Source organism: Hemitrygon akajei, chromosome 1 (assembly GCF_048418815.1).
Source record: "Hemitrygon akajei chromosome 1, sHemAka1.3, whole genome shotgun sequence".
Taxonomy (NCBI): Eukaryota; Metazoa; Chordata; class Chondrichthyes; order Myliobatiformes; family Dasyatidae; genus Hemitrygon; species Hemitrygon akajei.
Window position 1 is genome coordinate 189,031,803 of NC_133124.1, and position 23,830 is coordinate 189,055,632.

Genomic DNA, 23,830 nt, shown 5'->3' on the forward strand with positions numbered 1-23,830 from the left:
GAAATCACGGCTGTGGGCTTGATTTCAACATTTAAGAGGAGTTTATACAAGTACATGGATGGGAAGGGTACGGACTGCTATGATTCAGATGCAGGTCAATGAAACTAGGCTGAACAATAGTTCAGTATGGACTAGATGGGCAGAAGGCCTGTTCCTGTGTTGTAGTAGTCTCAGTCCTTTCAGTGAACACGTAAATTTAAAACAATGCAGGAACCAGGGACGCAGCTGGCTGGATGAGGAGCACGTAAAATATTCTTCACTGAGTGAAATAACAAGATGTCAGGAGTTCTGAGTGGTGAATTATCAGATAATTCAGCAGATAAAAGATAATGGTGAATTAGCAGATAATTAGCAGACAAGGACCCCAGTTCCAATAACAAGTTCCATCTTTTCTGCATAGATGAAGTAGTACAGGTTGAGTACCCCTTATCTGAAAATTCAAAATCCAAAATGTTTTTTTTTTTGAAAATTGTGTAAGTTTAAAGGTTTATTCCCAATATTTAAAAAGATAAGCGCTTATGATTTATGTTTTATGGTGCATATTATTTCAAATTAAGCCTTTTTTTACAATTACAATAGCCATATTTTCTGATGGTTAGATAGTTAGCACAAGCTGAATTCTAATTGGGACTGTTGATCTAAGTTATTTTTTTAAATTTATTTATTAATTTTTTAGAAAATTACAAAGAATAAATGTAATGATAAAATAGTACGAAAGAGAAAAAATAATATTAACCCTCCCCCCCTTAACCCTTATCTAAGAAAGAAAAAAAAGAGAGAGAAAGATTGCCTGGATATCGAAGGATCCCCACATGCTCCATGGAGTTCAAAATAATTTTAATTTTAATTTTTAATTTTCCCCAATTACTTTATAATTTTATCTTCAAAGGACCTATGTATTTAATCCTATCTTTTGTAGGTATGGGAGCCAAATTTTCAAAAATATATCATATTCATTTCTTAGATTGTATGTAATTTTTTCAAGTGGAATACAACTATATATTTCATTATTCCAACGATCCATAGTTAAATATAAATCAGATTTCCAAGTAACTGCGATAACTTTTTTGGCTACTGCCAATGCAATTTTTATAAATTTTTTCTGATACTTATTCAATTTAAGTTTCGGTATTGTCCCTTCAATGTCTCCTAATAAAAATAATATTGGACTATGTGGGAGTTGTACTCCAGTAATTTGTTCCAATAAAAGTCTTAGATTTATCCAAAATGACTGAATTTTAAAACAAGACCAAGTAGAATGTAAAAAAGTACCAATTTCTTGATTACATCAAAAACATTGGTCAGACATATTTGAATTTAATCTATTTATTTTCTGTGGTGTTATATATAATTGATGTAAAAAATTATATTGTACTAATCTAAGTCGAACATTTATTGTATTTATCATACTATCAGAACATAATCTTGACCAGCTTTTTCCATCAATTTTAATATTCAAATCAGATTCCCATTTTTGTCTTGATTTATGAATTCCTGATTTAATTGTCTGATTTTGAATCAAATTGTACATACAGGATGTAATTTTTTTAATTTTTCCTTTTTGAATTAATATTTCTATTTCACTAGGTTTTGGCATCAACATTGTTTGACCCAGCTTTTCTCGTAAATAAGCCTTTAATTGAAAATAACAGAAAAGAGTGTTGTTTGATATTTTATATTTATTTTTTAATTGATCAAACGACATCAATATACCTCCTTCAAAACAATCACCTATATATTTAATCCCCTTTTGGAACCAATTATGTAAAAGTTTATTATCCATTGTAAAAGGAATAAGCCTATTTTGAATTAAAGTTCTTTTTGCTAATAAAGATTTCTTTATCTCATCGTCCATATTTACCTTATTCCATAAATCAATCAAGTGTCTTAATATAGGAGATTCTTTTTTTTCTCGTATCCATTTGGATTGCCATTTATATATAAAATCTTCTGGTATGTTTTCTCCTATCTTATCTAATTCTATTCTAATCCATGCCGGTTTTTCTTAATCAAAAAAAGACGCAATAAATCTAAGTTGATTTGCTTTATAATAATTCTTAAAATTTGGAAGTTGTAACCCTCCTAAATCAAATTTATATGTCAACTTTTCCAATGATATTCTTGACATCTTTCCTTTCCAAAGAAATTTCCTTACATATTTATTCAGTTCTTGAAAAAACTTCTGAGGCAATTGTATTGGTAAAGTTTGGAATAAATATTGCAATCTAGGAAATATATTCATTTTTACAGCATTAACTCTACCTATTAATGTTATTGGTAATGTCATCCATTTATCAAGATCCTCTTTTTTTTTTAATAATGGCAAATAATTTTGTTTATATAATTTTTTTACATCATTATCAACTCTAATACCTAAATATTTTATCCCATTTATTGACCATCGAAATTGAGTTACTAATCGACATTGATTATAATTTCCTTTGGTAAGGGGTAAAATTTCACTTTTATCCCAATTTACTTTATACCCTGATACTTTCCCATATTCTTCCAATCTAAAAGATAGTCTTTGCAAAGATTACAATCGCTTTGTTAAATTAAATCAAAACATCATCAGCAAATGAATTAATCTTGTATTCTTCTTGATTAACTCTAAAGCCCCCAATGTCTGAATCTGTTCTAATTAATTCAGCTAATGGTTCTATTGCCAATACAAATAAAGCAGGTGATAATTGGCAGCCTTGTCTAGTTGATCTCGTTAAGCAAAATGGTGTTGAAATCTGACCATTTGTAACTACTTTAGCTTGAGGATTAGTATTTAAGGTTTTAATCCATTGTATAAAAGATTTTCCTAACTCATATTTTTCCAATACCTTAAATAAAAAATCCCATTCCAATCTATCAAATGCTTTCTCTGCATCCAAAGCAACTGCCACACTCATTTCCTCTCTGTTTTGTGCCAAATGAATTATACTAAGTAACTGAGTTATATTATCCATTGATTTATCCATTGATATCCAAAATGTTTTTGAGCACTGACATGACATCACAAATGGAAAATTCCACAAGGCATTAGGTAGCTTCCCAAGCAATGTGCAGGTCTCTGTGCACCATAGACAATTCTGAGAAGTGGCCTCACTTATGTAATGAACAGAAGTTAATTAAAAAAATAGAAAAAACAACTGTAGAAAGCAAAAAAAGATCTCAATCATATATTAGATGATTGTCGGAGTGAACATACGCTGCTTAACAGTATGCTGATCATGAAACAAGCAAAGATCAATCACAACAAACTGAAAATTGAAGGTAATTGTGAATATTCAGTAGCTGGTTGCAGAAATTTAAGAAAATATATGGCACAAATTTTAAAAGATTTAAAAAAATTTAAAGTTAATGCTTCTGAAATTCTTTGATGTGTTTGCCAAATTGTCAGTGATGAAATTCAATTCTCACACCAAAACAAGTCTATAATGCTGACTTTTTAAAAAATATATATACCTTACATAAAACCTAAAAAAAGGAGTAAAATACAAATACAGTACACTGCAACCTTTTAATCAAAAATGGCATTGTAAGCAGAGACTGGAAGGCTGCCGTTGTTTCAGACGATTCAGGTATTCTCCCAATGCTGTTGTGCCGTTTTTGTTACCCTGCACACATTATATCTTCATTATATTAACAGTATTAATCATTTTTACTGTTAAGTGTTAAGTACGTATGTGTGATGAACAAGTGTAAGACAAAAACTGCTTACCGGTAGCACATAAATTCAGAGTCAGAACTGATGGCAATCTCAAGCTGTCTCATTATATATCTAAAAATCTGATAATCAGTTAAGCAGTACTCAACTGTACTAATACTTCCTGTTTGGGACAATTTGTGGAGATGGATGTTTTGGACAGTTGTCAGGTTACTTTCACATTTGGAGATAGAGCAGTAGCAAGCTTAAGTGCCTCTCTTCTGGAAAACTCACAGATAAATAAATTTGTAGTTGCACAGGATGTTTAGTCACTAGTTAGTTAAATAAAGCTGTGGATTCCACAAACTCCTGTCAGCAATTAGTCGTAAGTGAGGTTCCCACACCATACTGGAGACAGCCCCTCCCCTAGATATTGACTATCTCAAAGGAAACACAAGTTCAATCATTTGCAAACCTCAGAGCAGAGAGAGGTAACTGGTATGTAATCACCATCTACTTGGAAGGAAACATGCAGCAACATTCTGTGGTTTACAAGGAGAAACTAAAATAACAAATGTTATGAAAAATGAACGTGTGAAAGTATTTCTGCTAACACAAACTTATTTAAACTTGCCTTGAAGATCAGGTATCTCCACATGACTAACTGGTGGCAGTTCTGGTGCAGAGTCAGTTTGAATGAGCTTAGCATCTGAATCGAAGAGCAATTGTGCAGAGTGTCCATAGGTCTGGAGATTTACCATGAAAACACCCACTGTGCTGGATTCATCAAACAACGAGGCGGCTTTCTGGAACATTGGGTCAGTCTAAAAAATACAAGGGGTGTCCAATAAACTCCAACTGAAAATGAGTGATATGTAGCATTTTTGGTTGGATTTGCAAATCCAACTTGTCCTTCACGTTCATTTTGTGGTAAAGTGTTTTAAAATAGAAATAAATCTATCTTCTATGGACTGTAATTGCTTAATTAAATTTCAAAAGTCTTTATGCACTAGAAAGATTCCTTTATCAATACAGGCAGTCCCCGAGTTACAAATGTCTGACTTACGAACAACTCATACTTATAAACAGAGGGAGAAGAACGCCGTCTGCCATTTTAAGTCGGATCACGATGCCGTCTGCCATTTTAAGTCGTTGACGTTAACACTGTGTTGAGTGTGTAACTTTATTTGGCTTAAATATTTCTTAGCAAGATTCACCCTGACCCCCCCCCCCTTTTCCAGTCAGCACCGCCCCTACTTGTCCCATTTAACCTGGCTCAGTGCGGGTGGACTTTAGGACCCGGGGGAGTAGAGGACCTGCCGCCCACAGCTGCTGCTGAATCCGTAGTGTTTCTGTTCCCTTGATGGAAAACGATTGCGATTGAAAATAAAGTGGAAATAATAAAGCGATCGGAAAGCCATCAGTCATTGGAAAAGCGTTAGGCTACAGTTGGTCAATGATCGGAACAATTTTAAAGGATACAGGTAAAAGATAAAGAGAGAATAATGGAGCATGTGAAAGGGCCTGTCCAGATGAAAGCTACAATTATTACTAAGCAATGCAGTGGTTTAATTATTGAAATACATATGTTTCTTAAGTACTTATATGCATAGAAAGGTAAAATATATACCATATACTAAGACAAACGTTTGACTAACTGATGCTAAATAATACTGGATGTACCTATTCCGACTTACATACAAATCTGACCTAAAGACGGACTCAGGAACGGAACTCGTTCGTAACCCGGGGACTGCCTGTACAAGTAAATTATTGAAAACACAAACCCTGTTCCTTATTTCTATTCAGTAATTTCAACTAAAATTGCGCAGGCATAGAATGAAAAACATGTTTCGGCACAACTAATTTCAGCCAAAGGATGAGGAGACTGTCAACCCCCACCATCATGCTGCTCAAATGCACTAAATCACATGTCCATATTCAACACTGGAAAAATTAGCTCACCTCACACTTCATGTCATTCAAGCAATATGTGATGTTGCTCAAGTTCTGTTCAATAGTTTTGTATGAATGCTTTTTTTTCTGTTGCTTCTGTGAGCCCCTCTCGTGATCAGCTTCACTTGATCCAGGATCTACCTCTGCACGCAGACAAACACAGTCAAACTACTTTGGCCATCACAACAGGATTTAGAAGAGGAAATAAGGGCCTCTAGTGAATCTCCGAATGCTCTATTACTAGTTATTTTTTAATATAAATTAGAATTAAGAAAAAAATTCCACATTTTCACAGTAAAATAAGACTTCTCCCAACCAGCAATTTGCTATACACTGGAGTTATTACACTGCCTGTACAACAGCCACCCCAGGCTGCCAATGTACAGTGTCTTCATGTTAAACCAGAGGTAATGAAATAATTTCAATTGTTTTGTTACTGTGGTAGTCAGCAGAGCGTCGAGGCCCCCGAGACGGCAGTGGGAAGATGGGGGCTCCCACTAATTTCACATCACAACTGCACTGTCAATAAATAAACTTATGAGCTAATTTTAGAGCTAAGTACACGGGCAATCTTACTCCTAGGATTGCAATTGAGCTGAGCAGGGTAACAATGCCACCAAAAGGTGAAGAATTTTTAAAAAAAGTGATTTACCTGCACCTGGTTCTTCAGGATTCTTCCCTAGGCCCCCCAGGATCTTGAATACATCTGTATGAACAGCATCCACTCTCACAGCGTAGATCTTCGTACTGGCATCCAATGTGCCAGCTGCCATCTGTGGTTAATCACAAATTAAAATGTTAATAAATCAACCCAGTATTTGCAGGTTACTGCAGAAAACAATTAGCAAACTGTTTTAAATTTACATCCATCTGCAAATTTAAAAAATTATAGAATATAGTTCTTTCAAGATTTTAACTTGAGCACAACCAATAACAATGAAGCAGTGCTGCTACCAGAAATAGAATCAGATTTATTATCATTGGCTCGTGGCATGAAATTTGTTAACTTAGCAGCAGCAATACAATGCAATAAAAACGAACAGCTAAATCAATTACAGCAAGTGTATATATGTATATTAAATAGATTAAAAATAGTGCAAAACAGAAATAATATATGTTAAAAAAAAGTGAGGTAGTGTTCATGGATTCAATGTCCATTTAGAAATCATATGGCAGAGGGGAAGAAACTGTTCCTGAATCACTAAATGTGTGCCTTCAGGCTTCTGTACCTCCTCCCTGACGGTAACAATGAGAAGACGCCATGCCCTGGGTGATGGGGGTCCTTAATAATGGACATCGCCTTTTTGAGGCACAGCTCCTTGAAAATGTCTTGGATATTACGGAGGCTAGTACCCAAGATGGAGTTGACCATGAAACTACATTATAGATTGAATTCAGAAAATGCTATGTGATTACACATCTTGAATTAGAACTAAGTTCCAACATATTTTGAAAGAGAAATCACAGCTTTATTTGGAAAGTCAGATTGTCAGTTTTGGTATGACAACAAGTTAGAAAGTTTGCTAAGCTGCCTTCTCTAACAAGCATTTCGAATCTGGATACTCATGACATATCATATGGGAGACCTTTGCATGAATCAACCATGAAACGATATTAAGCTCCAAGAATTTCTGGTAGGGCTCACCCAGATACACCCAGCAGATTTTTTCCATTAAAAAGTTGGTTTAACCCTTTGTCTTAATCCATGGTCAGTAAGTCTCAATTTTCACCACCCGTGAATATGTGAGAATGGTATGCACCAATATGGGCAGAAATCTGGTCTGGACTGCAAATGCTTGCGCTATTGCCTGCAATATAAATCTGCCTACAGTATTCATAATTAGATTAAGTATCATTAATAGTATGACTGGTTATAAAAGATTCTTTAACCAATCCTATTAACATGTTGACATCTCTTTGGAAGTTAGGAGGCCACCTATCAAGCGTCTTATACCTGGAATATTGAAGGCAAAGTGCACTGTAAATCATGATCGGTGCAGCAGATGAACAACATAGACGGCCAGTAGTTATTGTAAGTATCATGGTGAAGGTAGTGGTTGCCATCCATTCGGCCCTCTCTCATAGGAACTTTGTTCTTTCGTCTTTCAGTAATGTACTTAACTTAGATTGAGCACAGGAACTGGGAATAGAACCTGCTTCTGAGCAGACAGCCACCCAAGTATGTAAGCCAACAGGAGAGAAACAATATTATTACTAGTTGTCAAGTCAGAATTGGAGAGAGTAAACTGCTTCAAATTTCTGGGTATTAACATATTGGATGATCTGTCTCAAGCCCAGCACACTGATGCAATCACAAAGAAGGCATTCCAGCAACTCTAATTTCTTAGAAACTTAAGGAGATATGGCATATTACCAAATACTCTAACAGCAAATATTCTACAGAGGCACTGTTGGAAGTAGTCTTACTAGTTGCATCCGTGCTCTCCATGACTGACAGAGGGCATTGCCTCAAGAAGGCAGCATCTATCAGAGACCCTGCCATTTGGATCATGTCCTCTTCTCACATCTACTGTCAAGTAGATGGTATAGAAGCCTCAAGTGCTAGCAGTTTCAGGGACAGCAACCTTCCTACAACCATCGCACATTAGAACAACTCAATCCCTATCTGAGCAATGGAACATTGTGGACCACGATGGACTTGTCTCTGATAGTAGCAACACACAAAAAGCTGGGGGAGTCAGCAGGTCAGGCAGCATCTACGGAAGGAAATGGACAGTTGACATTTCAGGTCAGGACCCTTCATTGGGCCTGAAAGATGGATGGGAAATAGAACACTTTCAGTTTCTATATTGTTGTTGGCCCTCCCCTATTATATATATCTATAGCTGCCACTTCTTTCCAGAAAGATGGCACCATGCTTGGATGCAGTGGCCTCTCTGAGTCCAACTAAAGGTGTGATTGTTCATCCTTTTTGTTTCTTCCACAGTCACAAGACACTGCTGGTTATCAAGGACATCAAGTAGTACAGGACTAACCCACTAACGAGCTGCTGGATAGCAACGCTGCGTACTGTTTTGCAGCCTGCTTCAGCCAACCAGGGAAGAAGGCAGTGTGTGGAGGCGGCACGTGATCCAATAGACAGGGGTGACTGTTTTGGACGTTTTTGTTGTGATCGCAAGACCCTGGCGAGACTGATGGTGGTAAAGCTGCATAGCCTCAGTTGTGGACCGGACCAGGCCTTATTCATGCCTTGGAGGTCTCCTGTTGTGGCCACGGTGGGGGGGGGGGGGGGGGGGGCTGTGGAGGAGGCGCTGGAGTTGGCTGTGTGCCTCTAGGTTCTGTGCTAGGTTGGAGGGCTGGCCCTCCTATTGGTGCTGTTCTCCAGTGTTTGCTCTGTGGGAGCCAAGTTGCATTGCATTCAACTGCAGCTGCACTCACCTTCTGAGGAACTGCAACAGGCTATTCTTGCAGAAAAGTGGCTCTAGAACAACATCCATGCCACAGCAATCTACAGGTCATGACACTCAGGGACTTGGGCTATTATTATTATTTTATGAAATATTCTTTGTAAATGTATGCTTTTCTGCTATTGAAATTATATGTGCCGTGTGTGACTGTGGTTGTGTCTGCACTTTGGCCCCAGGGGGATGCTGTTTCATTTGGCTGTATTCATGTCTATGGATGAATGGCAATTAAACTTCAACTTTCTTCCTTTTGTAATTGAACCCTGAAAGTTCCTTAACTTCCAAAACTCGTAGAAACATAGAAAACCTACAGCACAATACAGGCCCTTCAGCCCACAAAGCTGTGCCAAACATGTCCTTACCTTAGAAATTACCTAGGGTTACCCATAGCCCTCTATTTTTCTGAGCTCCATATACTGTCCAAGAGTCTCTTAAAAGACCCTATCGTATCCACCTCCACCACTAACACCGGCAGCCCATTCGATGCTCTCACCACTCTCTGCATAAAAATCATACCCCTGACATCTCCTCTGTACCTACTTCCAAGCACCTTAAAACTGTGTCCTGTCGTGCTAACCATTTCAGCCCTGGGAAAAAGCCTCTGACTATCTACATGATCAATGCCTCTCATCATCTTGTACACCTCTATTAGGTCACCTCTCATCCTCCGTCGCTCCAAGGAGAAAAGGGCGAGTTCACTCAACCTATTCTCATAAGGCATGCTCCCCAATCCAGGCAACATCATTGTAAATCTCCTCTGCACCTTTTCTATGATTTCCACATCCTTCCTGTAATGAGGCGACCAGAACTGAGCACAGTACTCCAAGTGGGGTCTGACCAGGGTCCTACATAGCTGCAACATTACCGCTTGGCTTTTAAACTCAATCCCATGGTTGATGAAGGCCAATGCATTGTATGCCCTCTTAACTTCAGAGTCAACCTGCACAGCAGCTATGGACTCGGACCCTAAGATCACTCTGATCCTCCACACTGGCAAGACTCTTACCATTAATACTATATTCTGGCGTCATTTTTAACCAACCAAAATGAACCATCTCACACTTAACTGGGTTGAACTCCATCTGCCACTTCTCAACCTAGTTTTGCAACCTATCAATGCCCCGCTGTAACCCCACAGCCCTCCACACTATCCACAATACCCCCAACCTTTGTGTCATCAGCAAATTTAATAACCCATCCCTCATCCAGGTCATTTATAAAAATCACGAAGAGAAGGGGTCTCAGAACAGATCCCTGAGGCACACCACTGGTCACCAACCTCTATGCAGAATATGACCCATCTAGAACCACTCTTTAGCTTCTGTAGGCAAGCCAGTTCTGGATCCACAAAGCAATGTCCCCTTGGATCCCATGCCTCCTTACTTTCTCAATAAGCCTTGCATGGGGTACCTTGTCAAATGCCTTGCTGAAATCCATATACATTACATCTACTGCTCTATCTTCATCAACGTGTTTAGTCACATCCTCAAAAAATTTAATCAGGCTCGTAAGGCACAACCTGCCTTTGACAAAGCCATGCTGACTATTCCTAATAATTATGCCTCTCCAAATGTTCATACATTTACCAACAACTGAAGCAAGACTCACTGGTCTACAATTTCCTGGGCTATCTCTACTCCCTTTCTTGAATAAGGGAATAACATCTGCAACCCTCCAATCCTCCAGAACCTTTCCCGTCCCCATTGATGATGCAAAGATCTTCACCAGAGGCTCAGCAATCTCCTCCCTCATCTCCTACAATAGCCTGGGAAACATCTTGTCTGGTCCTGTTGACTCATCCAACTTGATGCTTTCCAAAAGCTCCAGCACATCCTCTTCCTTAAGCTCAAGCTTTTCAGTCTGCTGTAAGTCATCCCTACAACCGCCAAGATCCTTTTCTGTAGTGAATACTGAACCAAAGTTCTCATTAAGTACCTCTGCTGTCTTCTCCAGTTCCATACACACTTTTCCACTGTCACATTTGATTGGTCCTATTCTCTCATGTCTTATCCTCTTACTCTACACGTACTTGTAGAATGCCTTGGGGTTTTCCTTAATCCTGTCCACCAAGGCCTTCTCATGGCCCCTTCTAGTTCTCCTAATTTCATTCTTAAACTCCTTCCTGCTAGGCTTGTAATCTTCTAGATCTCTATCATTACTTAGATTTTTGAACCTTTCGTAAGCCCTTCTTTTCTTCTTGACTAGATTGTCAAGATTCTACTCGGAATTGTTCCTATCCTTCACCTTTATGGCCCTGAAGTCACTACTTCACTTCTAAATGGCTCCTAATGAAATACAATCCAAATTCTGGAAACAGATAACAGATATCGTATCCATCCTAGGATCACAATGAAGTTGCAATTATCTTTTAGCAAATTCACAAAGAAGATTTTGTAAGAAACTGTTGAATAAGATATTAAACTTATACTTTTTTCTAACCTTGAAACTGGTAAGCTCAGACTCCTTTTCTTTGAGGAGATCGGCCATGTAATCAATCAGGTGAAGACCAAAGGCATTCTTGGTGGTAATTTTCTACAAAAGGCGCAAAATAAAATTAGATATAGTATTCGTGCAAATATCTTAACAACAGCCACGTCAATCATCTTCAAACAGTCTGTGTACAGAATTATTTCTGTATTTGAAACATAGCTCCCACTACTGTAAGGTAGGGAAAGGCACAGCGGCTAACATGACATTGAACAATTATGCAACTTAGATCACAATTGTATATCTCCAACTTGAGGTCTAACTAGCTGTTGGTTTACAGGTTTAAATGAGTGACAATAATGTATTTTCCAATGCAGAGAGATCAAGTGGTCTAAAGGTCATCATGATGCCTTAAGATTTAATTGGATGCATCAGTATTCAGCCATTGGCTGCTTTCTTTCTTCATTCTTCTCTTGCATTTCTTATACAAGAACCTCATTTGTTCCTACCTGCTGGGATACTGAGAAAGGTGTGTTACATGCGAAGCTTTTAACCACCCAAAGGTTGACACATCTCATAGTGCAATCATTTACCAGAAATCAGTTAACAGGCTATATCATGCACAAATATTTAAAGGTCTCAAAGGTACATTTAATGTCAGAGAAATGTTTACAATATACATCCTAAAACTTTTTCTTATCAACCATCCACAAAAACTGAGGAGTGCCCCCAAAAGAATGAATGACAGTTAAATGTTAGAACCCCAAAGCCTCCCCCAGCTCCCCCCCACACATCAGCAAAGCAATGACCCCCCTCCCCCTCCAGCAAAAGAAAAGCACCCACCACTGAGCACTCGAGTGAGCAGCAAAGCATCAGCAAAGACACAGACTTGCAGTACCCCAAAGATTACTCTGCCACCCGGTATTCTAAAGTTGTAAAGTTAGCACAAAGATTGGCCTCTACTTACATTTTCTGAACACAGTTTGATGCAGGTAGAATAATGTTCAGATATCTGATTATTTGATAGCTTAGCTTCAAAGGATTGGGGGGTCCCGCTGGAACGATGAGTGAAAGTTAGAATGAGTCAGTGTTGCTTACGCAGTTCTCAGACTTAGTCAAGAGACTTAAAACACATGAGATAATCAAACTATCATTGCAGCCAACAATACACTTCCGCTTGTAAATATAATTAGAAATCACCATAGGATGCTAGGGCTCCAGGGAAAAAGAGAAAGAATCCCAGCTACTTGGTCATAAGCAACAGGACCTGCAATTTAGGGAATTTTACTCTTGACAATCCAGTGCTCCTTAGACAAAAGAGGACTTAGGTGCCTATCACAAGTAAGCAACACAAAACGAAGTGATGAGCCCTACCGTTGCGCTGGGGATACCAGTGGGGTGTCTATGCCACTCAGTTGTAAGTCAGTCACCTTCGAGCGCCTCCTCTCCCTCCTTTCACGCTCATCATCATTTGCTGCAACATCCATTTTTACAGTGCTCTTTAAGCTTGGAATAGCCTGCCGCTTTGTAGATGGAGATAGAAACACTGGGCCAGCAGGGCTCACGCAGGACACTGGTGTGGAAGTGTTCATTTTGGCCTGTGGGAAGCAAACACCAGATCAGAACACCAATCCCTGTCATTGGAACATAAGAAATAACAGGAGCAAGCCATGTGACCCTTGCATCTACTCAGCCAGTGCTGGGCTTCTACATTAGTACTGTACTACTTTACTGTGCTAACTGAATACCCCTCGATTCATTTGTTAAGTGAAGATCCATCCACTTCTGTTTCAAAGATACTCAGTAACTGAGTACCCATAATTATTAAATTACAATAATTCACTATCATCCGGGAGAAGAAACTTCTCATCTGTCCTGAACAGCTGGCCCCTTATTTTGAGACTATAATCCCTTGCTTTTGGGCACCCCAGCTTGCAGAAACAACTCAACTCCTACCATGACAAACTACAGAAATATTATGCATGCTTCAAAGAGAACATCTCTCATTCTTCTAAACTCATGAAAATGCAGGCCTATTCTCCAATCTCTCCTAATTGGAAAAGCCTGCCTTTCCTGGAATCAATTTGGTAAACTTTTTCATCTTCTATGACAAGTACATCCTTCCTCGCGTGTGGAAACCAGGAATATACCAGATGCTATCTCACCTGGACTCATATAAACTGGTACAAGACATTGCTACTCTTGCATTCAAAGCTTCTTGGAGCAACAGCTAACCAATCATTTGCTTGCCAAACCTGTGTATTAACTCTCAGCTATTTGGGTACAATGTCACCCACATTCCCCTGAACACTAATTTCTTTCAGTCACTTATAAAAAGTACACCTTTGCCCTTCATATAAAATTGCAAGGATCCATTTTTTCAAAATGCTTTCTGCATCTTCCTTACAACCCTTTCTACCACCTTGTTTTTTTTTTAAATCAGCATTTAGTTCTCACCTAACCATTGAAATAGATTTCAAGTTTTTCAAATGGCCATTTATTTCTACTGTTTTTAATTTTCCAATCTCAACACACACCAGCATATTACTATAAATATTATGCTACATAATTTTCTTTGATAATCTAACATCTTATCAAAGGCTCTCAAAAAGATCAAATCGATAGGTTCATCTTTACTAATGCTGCCAGCTCTAGCTACAAAATCAGAACTGTCAGATTTGTCATCTGGAATTTGGGATTTTCCTTTCATAAATCAACATCGACTTCTCAATCATGTTATTTTCTAAGTGCCCTGTTACCATTTCTTTAATAATAAATTTCAATGTTTCCACCAATACTGATATCAGACTAAATGATCCATAGTTACTTCTTTTTTTTGTCCATCCTTTCTTAAAAAATAGTAATGATGTTAACCGTAAGGCATATGAAAATATGAGAGCCATAATCAAGAGGAAAATTTGGATTGCCAAAAGAAGGCTGAGAAGGGTATAGCTGATAATGTTAAGATTGACCCTAAGAGATTTTTTCAACACTTTAGTAGTAAAAGAAAAGTTAAGGAAGAAGTTAAGTCTATCAGGAATAATAGTGGGGTGCCAAATTATGCAGAGAAGGACATAGCGAATACTCTTAACTCATATTTTGCTAAAGTATTCCTGCAAAGATGTTAGCAATATGCCAATATGTTTAGAGAAAAATAAGGTTGTTTTAAGTGACTTAGAGATCTTAGAAACTTGAGGTCCTGCTTCGGCTGTAAGTTAATAATCTCCAGGGCCAGACAACATATATGCAAGAGTGTAAATATATAGGTGCTCTGAAGATAAAATAATTGGTTATTTGGGGAAAGAAATAAATACATATACTAAAGTTATTACGAACTCCGTGGAGCATGTGGGGATCTTCCGATATCCAGGCACTCTTTCTTTCTTTCTTTTTCTATAGGGATGTTAGGGAGGAGGGGCTAAGGGGAGGGGGGGGAAGGGTATTTTTTTTCTTCTTTCTGTAATTATTTGAAAACTCAATAAAAAAAGTTTTTAAAAAAACAAAACATATATGCAAGAGTGCTTAAAGAGGTCTGTAAATGTATATACAAATCCCTAACATGTATTTTTCAAAAGTCATTGACGACTGGTGAAATCCCCAAGGACCAAAATGGGCTAGTATATAAGCGGGGTGACCGCACTGACCCTGATGACTATAGACCAGTAAGCTTAATGTGTATTGCAGGCAAGATAATGGAAAGAATAATAAAGAATGAGATGGAAAAGCAGCTGATGAGAACAAGCATGTTAGCATAAAGCCAACATGGGCTCAGAAAAGGTAAGTCATGTTTTACTGATATGCTGGAGTTCTATGAAGAGACAACTAAAATTTATGATAACAATAGAGTGGTTGATATTATTTACTTGGACTTTCAGAAGGCTTTTGACAAGGTACCCTATAAGAGGTTAAAAATCAAATTACAAGAGGTAGGGATTCAGAGTAACGCTTGTGAATGGGTGTAGAATCGGCTCAAAAACAGAAAACAAGTTATGGCGAGAGGATCATTTTCACACCTAGAAGTTAAAAGTGGGGTTCCGCAAGGATTGGTTTTGGAGCCGCTGCTGATTTTAATTTACATTAATGATTTGAATAAGCACATTATAACAGATAAACTAGTAAAGTCTGCAGATGACACAAAATTAAAGGATGGGCTGATAACATTCTGGCAGCAGAATCAATACGGTTAGGTCTAAACAAAATCCAGATGTGGGTAGATAAATGGCAGATGAAATTTAATGTAAGTAAATGTAAAGTAGAAATATTAGATATAAGTATAAAGTGGGCGGGGGGGGGGGGGTCTTTGAGTTACAAAGTGCACTGGATGGGAAGGATTTGGGTGTCCTGGTAGAGTCACCAATATCAATGCACAGAAGCAATTAGGAAGGCTAATAGAATGTTAGGCCGCATAATGCACTCAGTGAAGTTCAAATCAAGAGACACTCTCTTTAAGCTGTATAAAGTGCTTGTGAGGCTACTCCTTGAATACTGTGCAGTTTTGGTCTCCATATTGTGTGAGGGATGTGAAGGCACTGGAGAGAGTCCAGTGAAAGGTGACTAGACTCATTCCAGGTCTGCAGGTTATGAGCTATGAAGGAAGATTGAAAAAATTAAATCTTTTTAGCCTCAGTAGATGTAGAATAAAAGGAGACATGATTGAAGTGTTCAAAATCATTAAGGGTATAAGTAAAGTGGATATCAGCTGCTACTTCAAAATTAATCCATCATCAAGGACACATAGGTGGTTAAGGGGAGTTTTCAGACTAACATCAGCAAGCCTTTCTTTAAACAGTGAGTTTTGGACACGCGGAACAAATGACCTAGTTGTGTAATTGAGAGTAGTGCCTTAGAGACTTTCAAATCTAAACTCGATAGTTATTTCAACATACGATGTGAATAGGAATTTGACAGGCTTTGTTGGGCTGATGGCCTGTTCTTGTCAAAAACCTTCTAATGTTCTAAAGCAGGGTTACATTTTCTGTCTTTGTTCTACAAGGAGATATGAAAGATGGCAGTTAGTGCATTAACTATCTTGGTAGCCATTGCCTTACTAAATCATGGGATGTCGGGCACCAAGGGCCACAGGAGAAAGTAGTAGATGAGACTATAATTACCAGGTATAAGAGACATTTGGACAGATCCATGGATAGGAAAGGTTTAGAGGGATCTGGGTCAGATGCAGACAAATGGGACTAACTCAGAAAGGCACCTTGTTCAACATGAGCAAGTTGGACTGAAGTGCCTATTTCTGTGCTATAATACTCAATGAGTCTAGGTCTTGGTTTATTACCTTTTAGCCCATTAGTTTCTCTAGTACTTTTATTTTATTAATTTCTTTCAACTTTTAATTTATTCAATGCCTGAGGTTCCTGTGCCTTTTTCCATAAAGACAGAAACAAAATATTTGTTTGATTTTTTTTCCTGTTTCCTCATTCACTATTACAATTCATCTTTCTTCAGTCTATCAGGCACACCATATTAACTTTTACTAATCTTTCCTTTATATAGTCCTTGGAGGCTCATACAATCTCTATGTTCCTTGTCAGAATATTCCTGTATTCTACTTTCTCTTATTAACTCCACCAATCATTGCTGAATTCTTAAGTTTTCCCAATCTTTTGACAACATTATAAGCTGATATAATACTATTTTAACTATACTTCTTTCCACCCTGTCACTTGTAAAAATGCCATTCCCTTTGCTCTTTTCCTGTACCTATGTGGCATCTGTTCCCAGGATAAGGCCTTCCTTTCTAGAACATCGGAGATGTCCTCCTCCTTCAAAGAACAGGGTTTCTCTTTATCTACCATTGATGCTGCTCTCACCGTGTCATCTCCATCTCCTGTACATCCACCATCATCTCATCTTCCTGCCGACTTAGAAGGGACAGGGTTCCTCTTGTTCTTGATCTCCATAAGCCTCAGCATCTAGCACATCACTCTCCCCAACTTCCACCATCTTCAACAGGATCATACCACCGAACACATTTACTTCCATCCTCCTCTAGCACTCTGCTTTCCACAGGGATTACTTTCTCTCTCCATGATTCCTTTGTCCATTCATCCCTACCCACTGATATACCTCCTGGCACTTATCCCTGCGAGTGGGAGAAGTGCTACACCTGCCCATTCAGATCCTCTTCACCTACATCCAAGGCACCTGTGCATCTGTGGGGAGCAAAGTGTCAAAGAGATTTCAGATACAGGCAAATCTCACTTGGGAAGGAGTGGTCTTCCACATAGATGATATACTCATCTTCAGAGACTCAAGTGAGGAAACATGACAAAAGAGTCATGTGGAAATGCTGCCTTGGAGAAATTGAAACAGGCTACAATCACCCCGAACAAAAAGAAATGTGAGTTTGCAAGGTAGGAGGTGATGTTCATACACCACCAACTGTCCTGCAACCAGATTCAGACAAACTGGCAGGAGTTTGGAACATGGAACAACCTACAAATGTATCAGAGATCAGCAGTTTCCTTGGCATGGTAAACCAGTTGGGAAAGTTCATTCCAGATTTGGCAGAGAAAACAAAACGTGACCTCCTCTCTCAGAATCGTTTGGACCTGGGATGCACCACAAGAAAAGTCTTATCAGGCACCTCTTCCTTTGGCCTAGGGGGAGTGCTCATGCAATACTACAGCAGTGTATGGAAACCAGTGGCATATGCATCAAGAGCACTGACTCCACTGAACAGCGTTACGCCCAAATCGAAAAGGAGACACTAGCTTTCGTGTGAGCTTGTGAACACTTCATGTGCTACTTGATTGGCACTAAATTCCTACCTGAAGCAGACCACCAGCCACTTGTCAGCCTCCTCAGCTCTAAACACTTGGATAACTTACCTCCATGTCTGCCAAGGTTCAGTATGAGGCTTATGCAATACTGTTATGTCATCGAACATGTCCCTGGTAAATCTTTCACAACACCAGAAAGTCTGTTGAGGATGCCATGCCAAAGTGAGTGGACAGAAGCTGACTCTGCCCTCGTGGAAGATATCAACAACTGCTTTGCTCAGGTACATGACAGCTTTCCTGCACCACAGAGTGAACTGGATGAAGTTCACTAGATCAGCAAGATCATGAAATACTGTGTGCACGGATGACCAGCTGTTCAAAAAGGAGCTCACAAACTTAGACATTACTGGCTTGAAAGAAACGCACTACTCCTTGATGGTTTGTTGCTAAAGGGCTCCAGACTTGTGATTCCTGCTTCTATGCACGCCAGAATCGTCAGTCAAATCGACCAAGGCATCGACAAATGTCGCCTAAGATCAAGGCAATCCGTGCAGTGGCCTGGCCTGAGCACACAGCGGGGAGATTATGTAATGCAATGTGAAGCTTGCAGAAAACTACACAAAAATCATGCTGAACCTCTCTGCCTCACAGAATTCCCAAACTTTCCACGGCAAATTGCAGGCGCAAACATTTTCAAGCTAAAAGGAGACAAATATCTACTCACTGTGGATTACTACTCATGGTGGAGGTTGGCGCATGGCCTTGTGGATAAGGCATCGGTCCAGTGATCTTAAGGTCACTGGTTCGAGCCTCATCTGAGGCAGTGTGCTGTGTCCTTAAGCAAGACACTTAACACACTGCGACAACACCGGTGCCAAACTGCTTGGGTCCTAGTGCCCTTCCCTTGGACAACATCGGTGGCGTGGAGAGGGGAAGGCTTGCAGCTTGGGCAACTGCTGGTCTCCCATACAACCCTGCCAACCTTCCAAGGCACAAGTAACCTGGAATAACCTGCCAACCTTCCAAGGCACAAGACTCACGAGACTAATGGATGCCTATTATTAATATGGAGGTGCCTGAGCTGTCGTCTAAATCCTGAGCAGCAGTTATACAGACCTGAGTGTTATATTCGCTCACCATGGAATTCAGAGACACTTGTGTCAGACAACGGTCCACAATTCAGCAGGTCATAATTCAAAGCCTTTGCTAGGGACTACGAGTTCAAACATCAGGCAAGTAGCCCACAGTACACACAGGCAAATGGAGAAGCGGATAGAGCAGTGCAAACTGTTAAGAGTCTCCTTCTGGCGAATGCTTACAGTCCATCAGAGCTGGTGAGACTGAGAACAAACCTGCCTGTTCTTCCTTCCCTTGTCCAACCTCACTTCCTGGACTTAGACAAAGTGAGAAACTTTATTGATAACCCTGCTTGTACAGTGTGTGAACTCCTCCCATGTGGGTGGCCAAAGAATAACCATTACATCTTCCCTTCTTGGAAAAAAAGAAAAAATGAGGTACAGTATGCATTTCTTGTTCATAGAACTGCAAGGAAAAGCAAGGGACAAGAATCATTGACAGGAATTGGATGTATAGGGCATTGTACCAATCGGGAAATTAGTGGCGATTGTAGCAAGGGCAGTAGAGCAATTGTGGGGACTTTAACCGATATATAGACTCGGCAATCAAACGTGCTATCAGTGTGAGGTTCTTGGTAATGAGCTATATCAGTCAAATACTCTTAAAGTGCTAGAGGAACTCAGCAGGCCAGGTAGCATCTATAGGAAGAAGTACAGTCGACAAAGGGTCTCGGCCCGAAATGTTGACTGTACTTCTTCCTGTAGATGCTGCCTGGCCTGTTGCGCTCCACCAGCATTTTGTGTGTAAAACTTAATGGAGGTCAGGGCAGACAACCTGAACACTCTGGCACAGATTTTTCTGCCTCTTTAGTCACTTGTCCTAAGCTTTTAGGCTGAGTATACTGTACCTCTGTGGTGGGACAGGTAAATGACCCGACCTGGTATAGGCTCCTGGAAGTGTTGGAGCAGATGGAAATTCTTGCACAAGTGTGTCCACCCCAGGTACGTGGTCCTCATCGTAAGGTTCAGGCCACTCTATTTCTTTCTCTACTTTTCATGGAATTTGAAGGTGCACGAGCGCACGCCTGTTCCACTTAATTTCCCCTTTTGATATTCTGATCACAGACATCCGTGGTACAGACTTCAGCTGGCTATAATAAATTGGGGAAAGATATGATACTAAACCCTGCTTGTTACAGTCGGAGCTGAGGTTCTCGACTAAATGAACTCCCCATCTCCATCGGTTCACACCTGTTGTGTTCGTTATTGAGCGATAGTGCAGAGCACACCAGGGCGCCAGCATGCAGGGTTAACATTTTTCCTGATGAAATGGTCAATATCACATTATACACCATGTACCACCCCCTTGACCCATATATATCTATTTACAACTTCCTCCTTCCCCCTTACTTTCTGCTCAGCTTTGTATTATCTGAAAACTTAGCAAACATGTCTTTGCTTTATCCAAGGTAGTGAGATACCAGTACCATTGCCTAAGGCACACAATTTATCACATACTCTTAAAGTGCTAGAGGAACTCAGCAGGCCAGGAAGCATCTATGCAAAACAGTAAACAGTCGATGGTTCAGGCTGAGACCCCGATGAAGATCTCAGCCCGAAATGTTAACTGTATACTGTACTCTTTTCCGTAGATGCTGCCTGGTCTGCTGAGTTCCTCTAGCACTTTAAGAGTATTTGACTGATATAGCTCATTTCCAAGAATATCACACTGGTAGCACATGTTTGATTGCCAAGTCTATATATCGGTTAAAGTCCCCACAATTGCTCTACTGCCCTTGCTACAATCGCCACTAATTTCCCGATTGGTACAATGCCCTATACATCCAATTCCTGTCAATGATTCTTGTCCCTTGCTTTTCCTTAGCTCCACAGAAAGTGATTGCACTTTTCTGTTATTAACATCCATCCTATTAGCCCATTCTTTAAAATCAGGGTTACTCCACCACATTCTCCATTTTACCTCTTCCTAAAAGAGGTACCCTGGAGTATTTAATTCTCAGCCTTAGTCTCCTCCCTGCAAAACAAGTCACGGATTCAAGGAAAATCATGAATATAAATAGAAAAGAGGCATGAAAAAGTACAGCACATTGTCAGACCCTTCAGCCCATCTAGCCCACACAAAAACCATTTAAACAGCTTACTCCCATCAACCTACACTGGAATGAAAGCCCAACATACCTCTACCAACCATGTACCTATCCAAACTTTGCTTAAACATTGAAATCGAGCTAGCATGCACCACTTGCACCAGCAGCTCATTCCACTCTCTCACAACAGGGATCCTATTCTGGTTGGTTGCCGGTTACTAGTGTTGTTCCGCAGGGGTCGGTGTTGGGGCCTCTTCTTTTTACACTGTATATCAATGATTTAGATTATGGATTAAATGGTTTTGTGGTTAAGTTTGCGGATGATACCAAGATGGGTGGAGGAGCAGGAAGTGTTAAAGAAACGGAAAGGTTGCAGAGAGACTCGGTTAGTTTAGGAGAGTGGGCAAAGAAATGGCAGATGAGATACAATGTTGAGAAATGTACAGTTGTACATTTTGGAAGAAGAAACAATCGGGCAGATTATTATTTAGAGGGGGAGAAAATTCAAAACTCAGAAGTGCAAAGGGACTTGGGGGTCCTAGTGCAGGATACCCTAAAGGTTAACCACCAGGTTGGATCGGCAGTAAGGAAAGCGAATGCTATGTTGGCATTCATTTCAAGAGGAATAATGTATAAGAGTAAGGGGGTGTTGATGAGGCTCTATGGGGCATTGGTGAGACCCCATTTGGAATACTGTGTGCAGTTTTGGGCTCCCTATCTTAGAAAGGATGTGCTGATGTTGGAGAGAGTTCAGAGAAGATTCACGAGGATGATTCCTGGAATGCAGGGACTAACACATGAGGAGCATTCGTTGGCTCTTGGATTGCATTCATTAGAGTATAGAAGAATGACAGGGGATCTCATAGAAACATTTTGAATGTTGAAAGGGTTGGACAGAGTAGATGTGGAAAGGCTGTTTCCCTTGGTGGGTGAGTCCAGGACCAGAGGTCACAGTCTTAGAACTAGAGGGTACCCATTTAAAACAGAGATGAGAAGAATTTTTTTGCCACATATAGCTGTGGAGGCCCGATCATTGAGGGTTTTTAAGGAGGAGATTGACAGGTATCTAATTAGTCAGGGTATCAAGGGATATGGGAAAAAAGCCGGAAATTGGAACTAGACGGGAGTATAGTTTACAAACGTTTGTAGCTCACGGAGTGGCAGAGCGGACTCGATGGGCCGAATGGCCTGCTTCTGCTTCTTTGTCTTGTGATCTTGTGAGTCTCACCCAACCTCAGTGGAAAAGTCCTGCTTGCATTTACCCTTTCTATACCCCTCATAATTTTGTATACCCTTCTACATTCCAAGGAATAAAATCCTAACCTTTTCAACCTTTTCTTGTAACTCAGGTCCTCCAGACCCAGCAACAGCATCGTCAATTTTCTCTGTACTCTTTCAACCTTGTTTACATCTTTCCTGTAGGTAGGTGGTCAAAACTGCATACAATACTCCAAATTAGTCCTCACCAATGTCTTATACAAACTCAAATAGCATCCCATCTCCCGTACTCATTACTTTGATTTATAAAGGCCAATGTGCCAAAATCTTTCTTTATGACCATAACTATCTGTGATGCCAGTCTCAATGAATTATGGACCTGTATTCCCAGATCCCTTTGTTCTACCACACTCCTCAGTGCCCTATCGTTCACTGCGTAAGACCTACCTCGCACTTGTCTACATTAAATCCCATCTACCATCTTTCAGCTCATTTTTCCAGCTGATCCAGATCCCTCTGCAAGCTATGATAGCCTTTCTCACTGTCCACTACACCCCCAATCTTGGTGTCATCCACAAATTTGCTGAGCCTGTAAACTACATCATCCAGATTGTTGACATAGATGACAAACAACAACGGGCCCAGCACCAATCCCTGTGGCACTCCACTAGTCACAGGCCTCCAGTCAGAGGGGCAGTCATCTACTACCACTCTCTGGCTTCTCCCACATATCAGATGTCTAATCCACTTTACTATCTCATTTTGATTGCCAAGCGACTGAACCTTCTTGACCAACCTCCCATACAGAACCTTGTCAAATGCACTGCTATTCCTCTGTCCTGGTAACTTACGGTACTCAAAAAAAACTCTACAATATTGGTTAGACTAGGCCTACACACAAAGCCATGCTGACTATCCTTAATCAGTCCAGTTTATCGAAATACTCATATACGGTGTCTATGAAAAGTATTCGCCCCCACCCCTGGAAGTTTTCATGTTTTATTATTTTACAACATTAAGTCACAGTGGATTTAATTTGGCTTTTTTGACACTGATCAACAGAAAAAAGACTTTTGTGTCAAAGTGAAAACAGATCTCTACAAAGTGATATAAATTATTTACAAATATAAAACACAGAATAATTGAATGTGTAAGTATTCACCCCCCCCCCCTTTATATAACACACCAAATCATCACTGGTGCAGCCAATTGGCTTTAGAAGACATATAATTAGTTAAACAGAGATCTG

At 39.8% G+C, this 23,830-nt stretch overlaps 1 protein-coding gene across 1 annotated transcript in view; it reads right to left on the reverse strand.

Annotated features, from left to right (window-relative positions):
- Positions 1–23,830, reverse strand: part of ncaph (non-SMC condensin I complex, subunit H) — a 55,844-nt gene that overhangs the window by 25,683 nt on the left and 6,331 nt on the right. The window contains exons 2-7 of the mRNA XM_073057057.1: positions 12,820–13,043; positions 12,413–12,500; positions 11,458–11,550; positions 6,246–6,366; positions 5,603–5,736; positions 4,272–4,461 (exon numbers count right to left, since the gene is read on the reverse strand). Coding sequence (XP_072913158.1) covers positions 4,272–4,461; positions 5,603–5,736; positions 6,246–6,366; positions 11,458–11,550; positions 12,413–12,500; positions 12,820–13,037 — 844 coding nt within the window. The 5' untranslated portion in view covers positions 13,038–13,043. The remainder of the gene's footprint in view (positions 1–4,271; positions 4,462–5,602; positions 5,737–6,245; positions 6,367–11,457; positions 11,551–12,412; positions 12,501–12,819; positions 13,044–23,830) is intronic.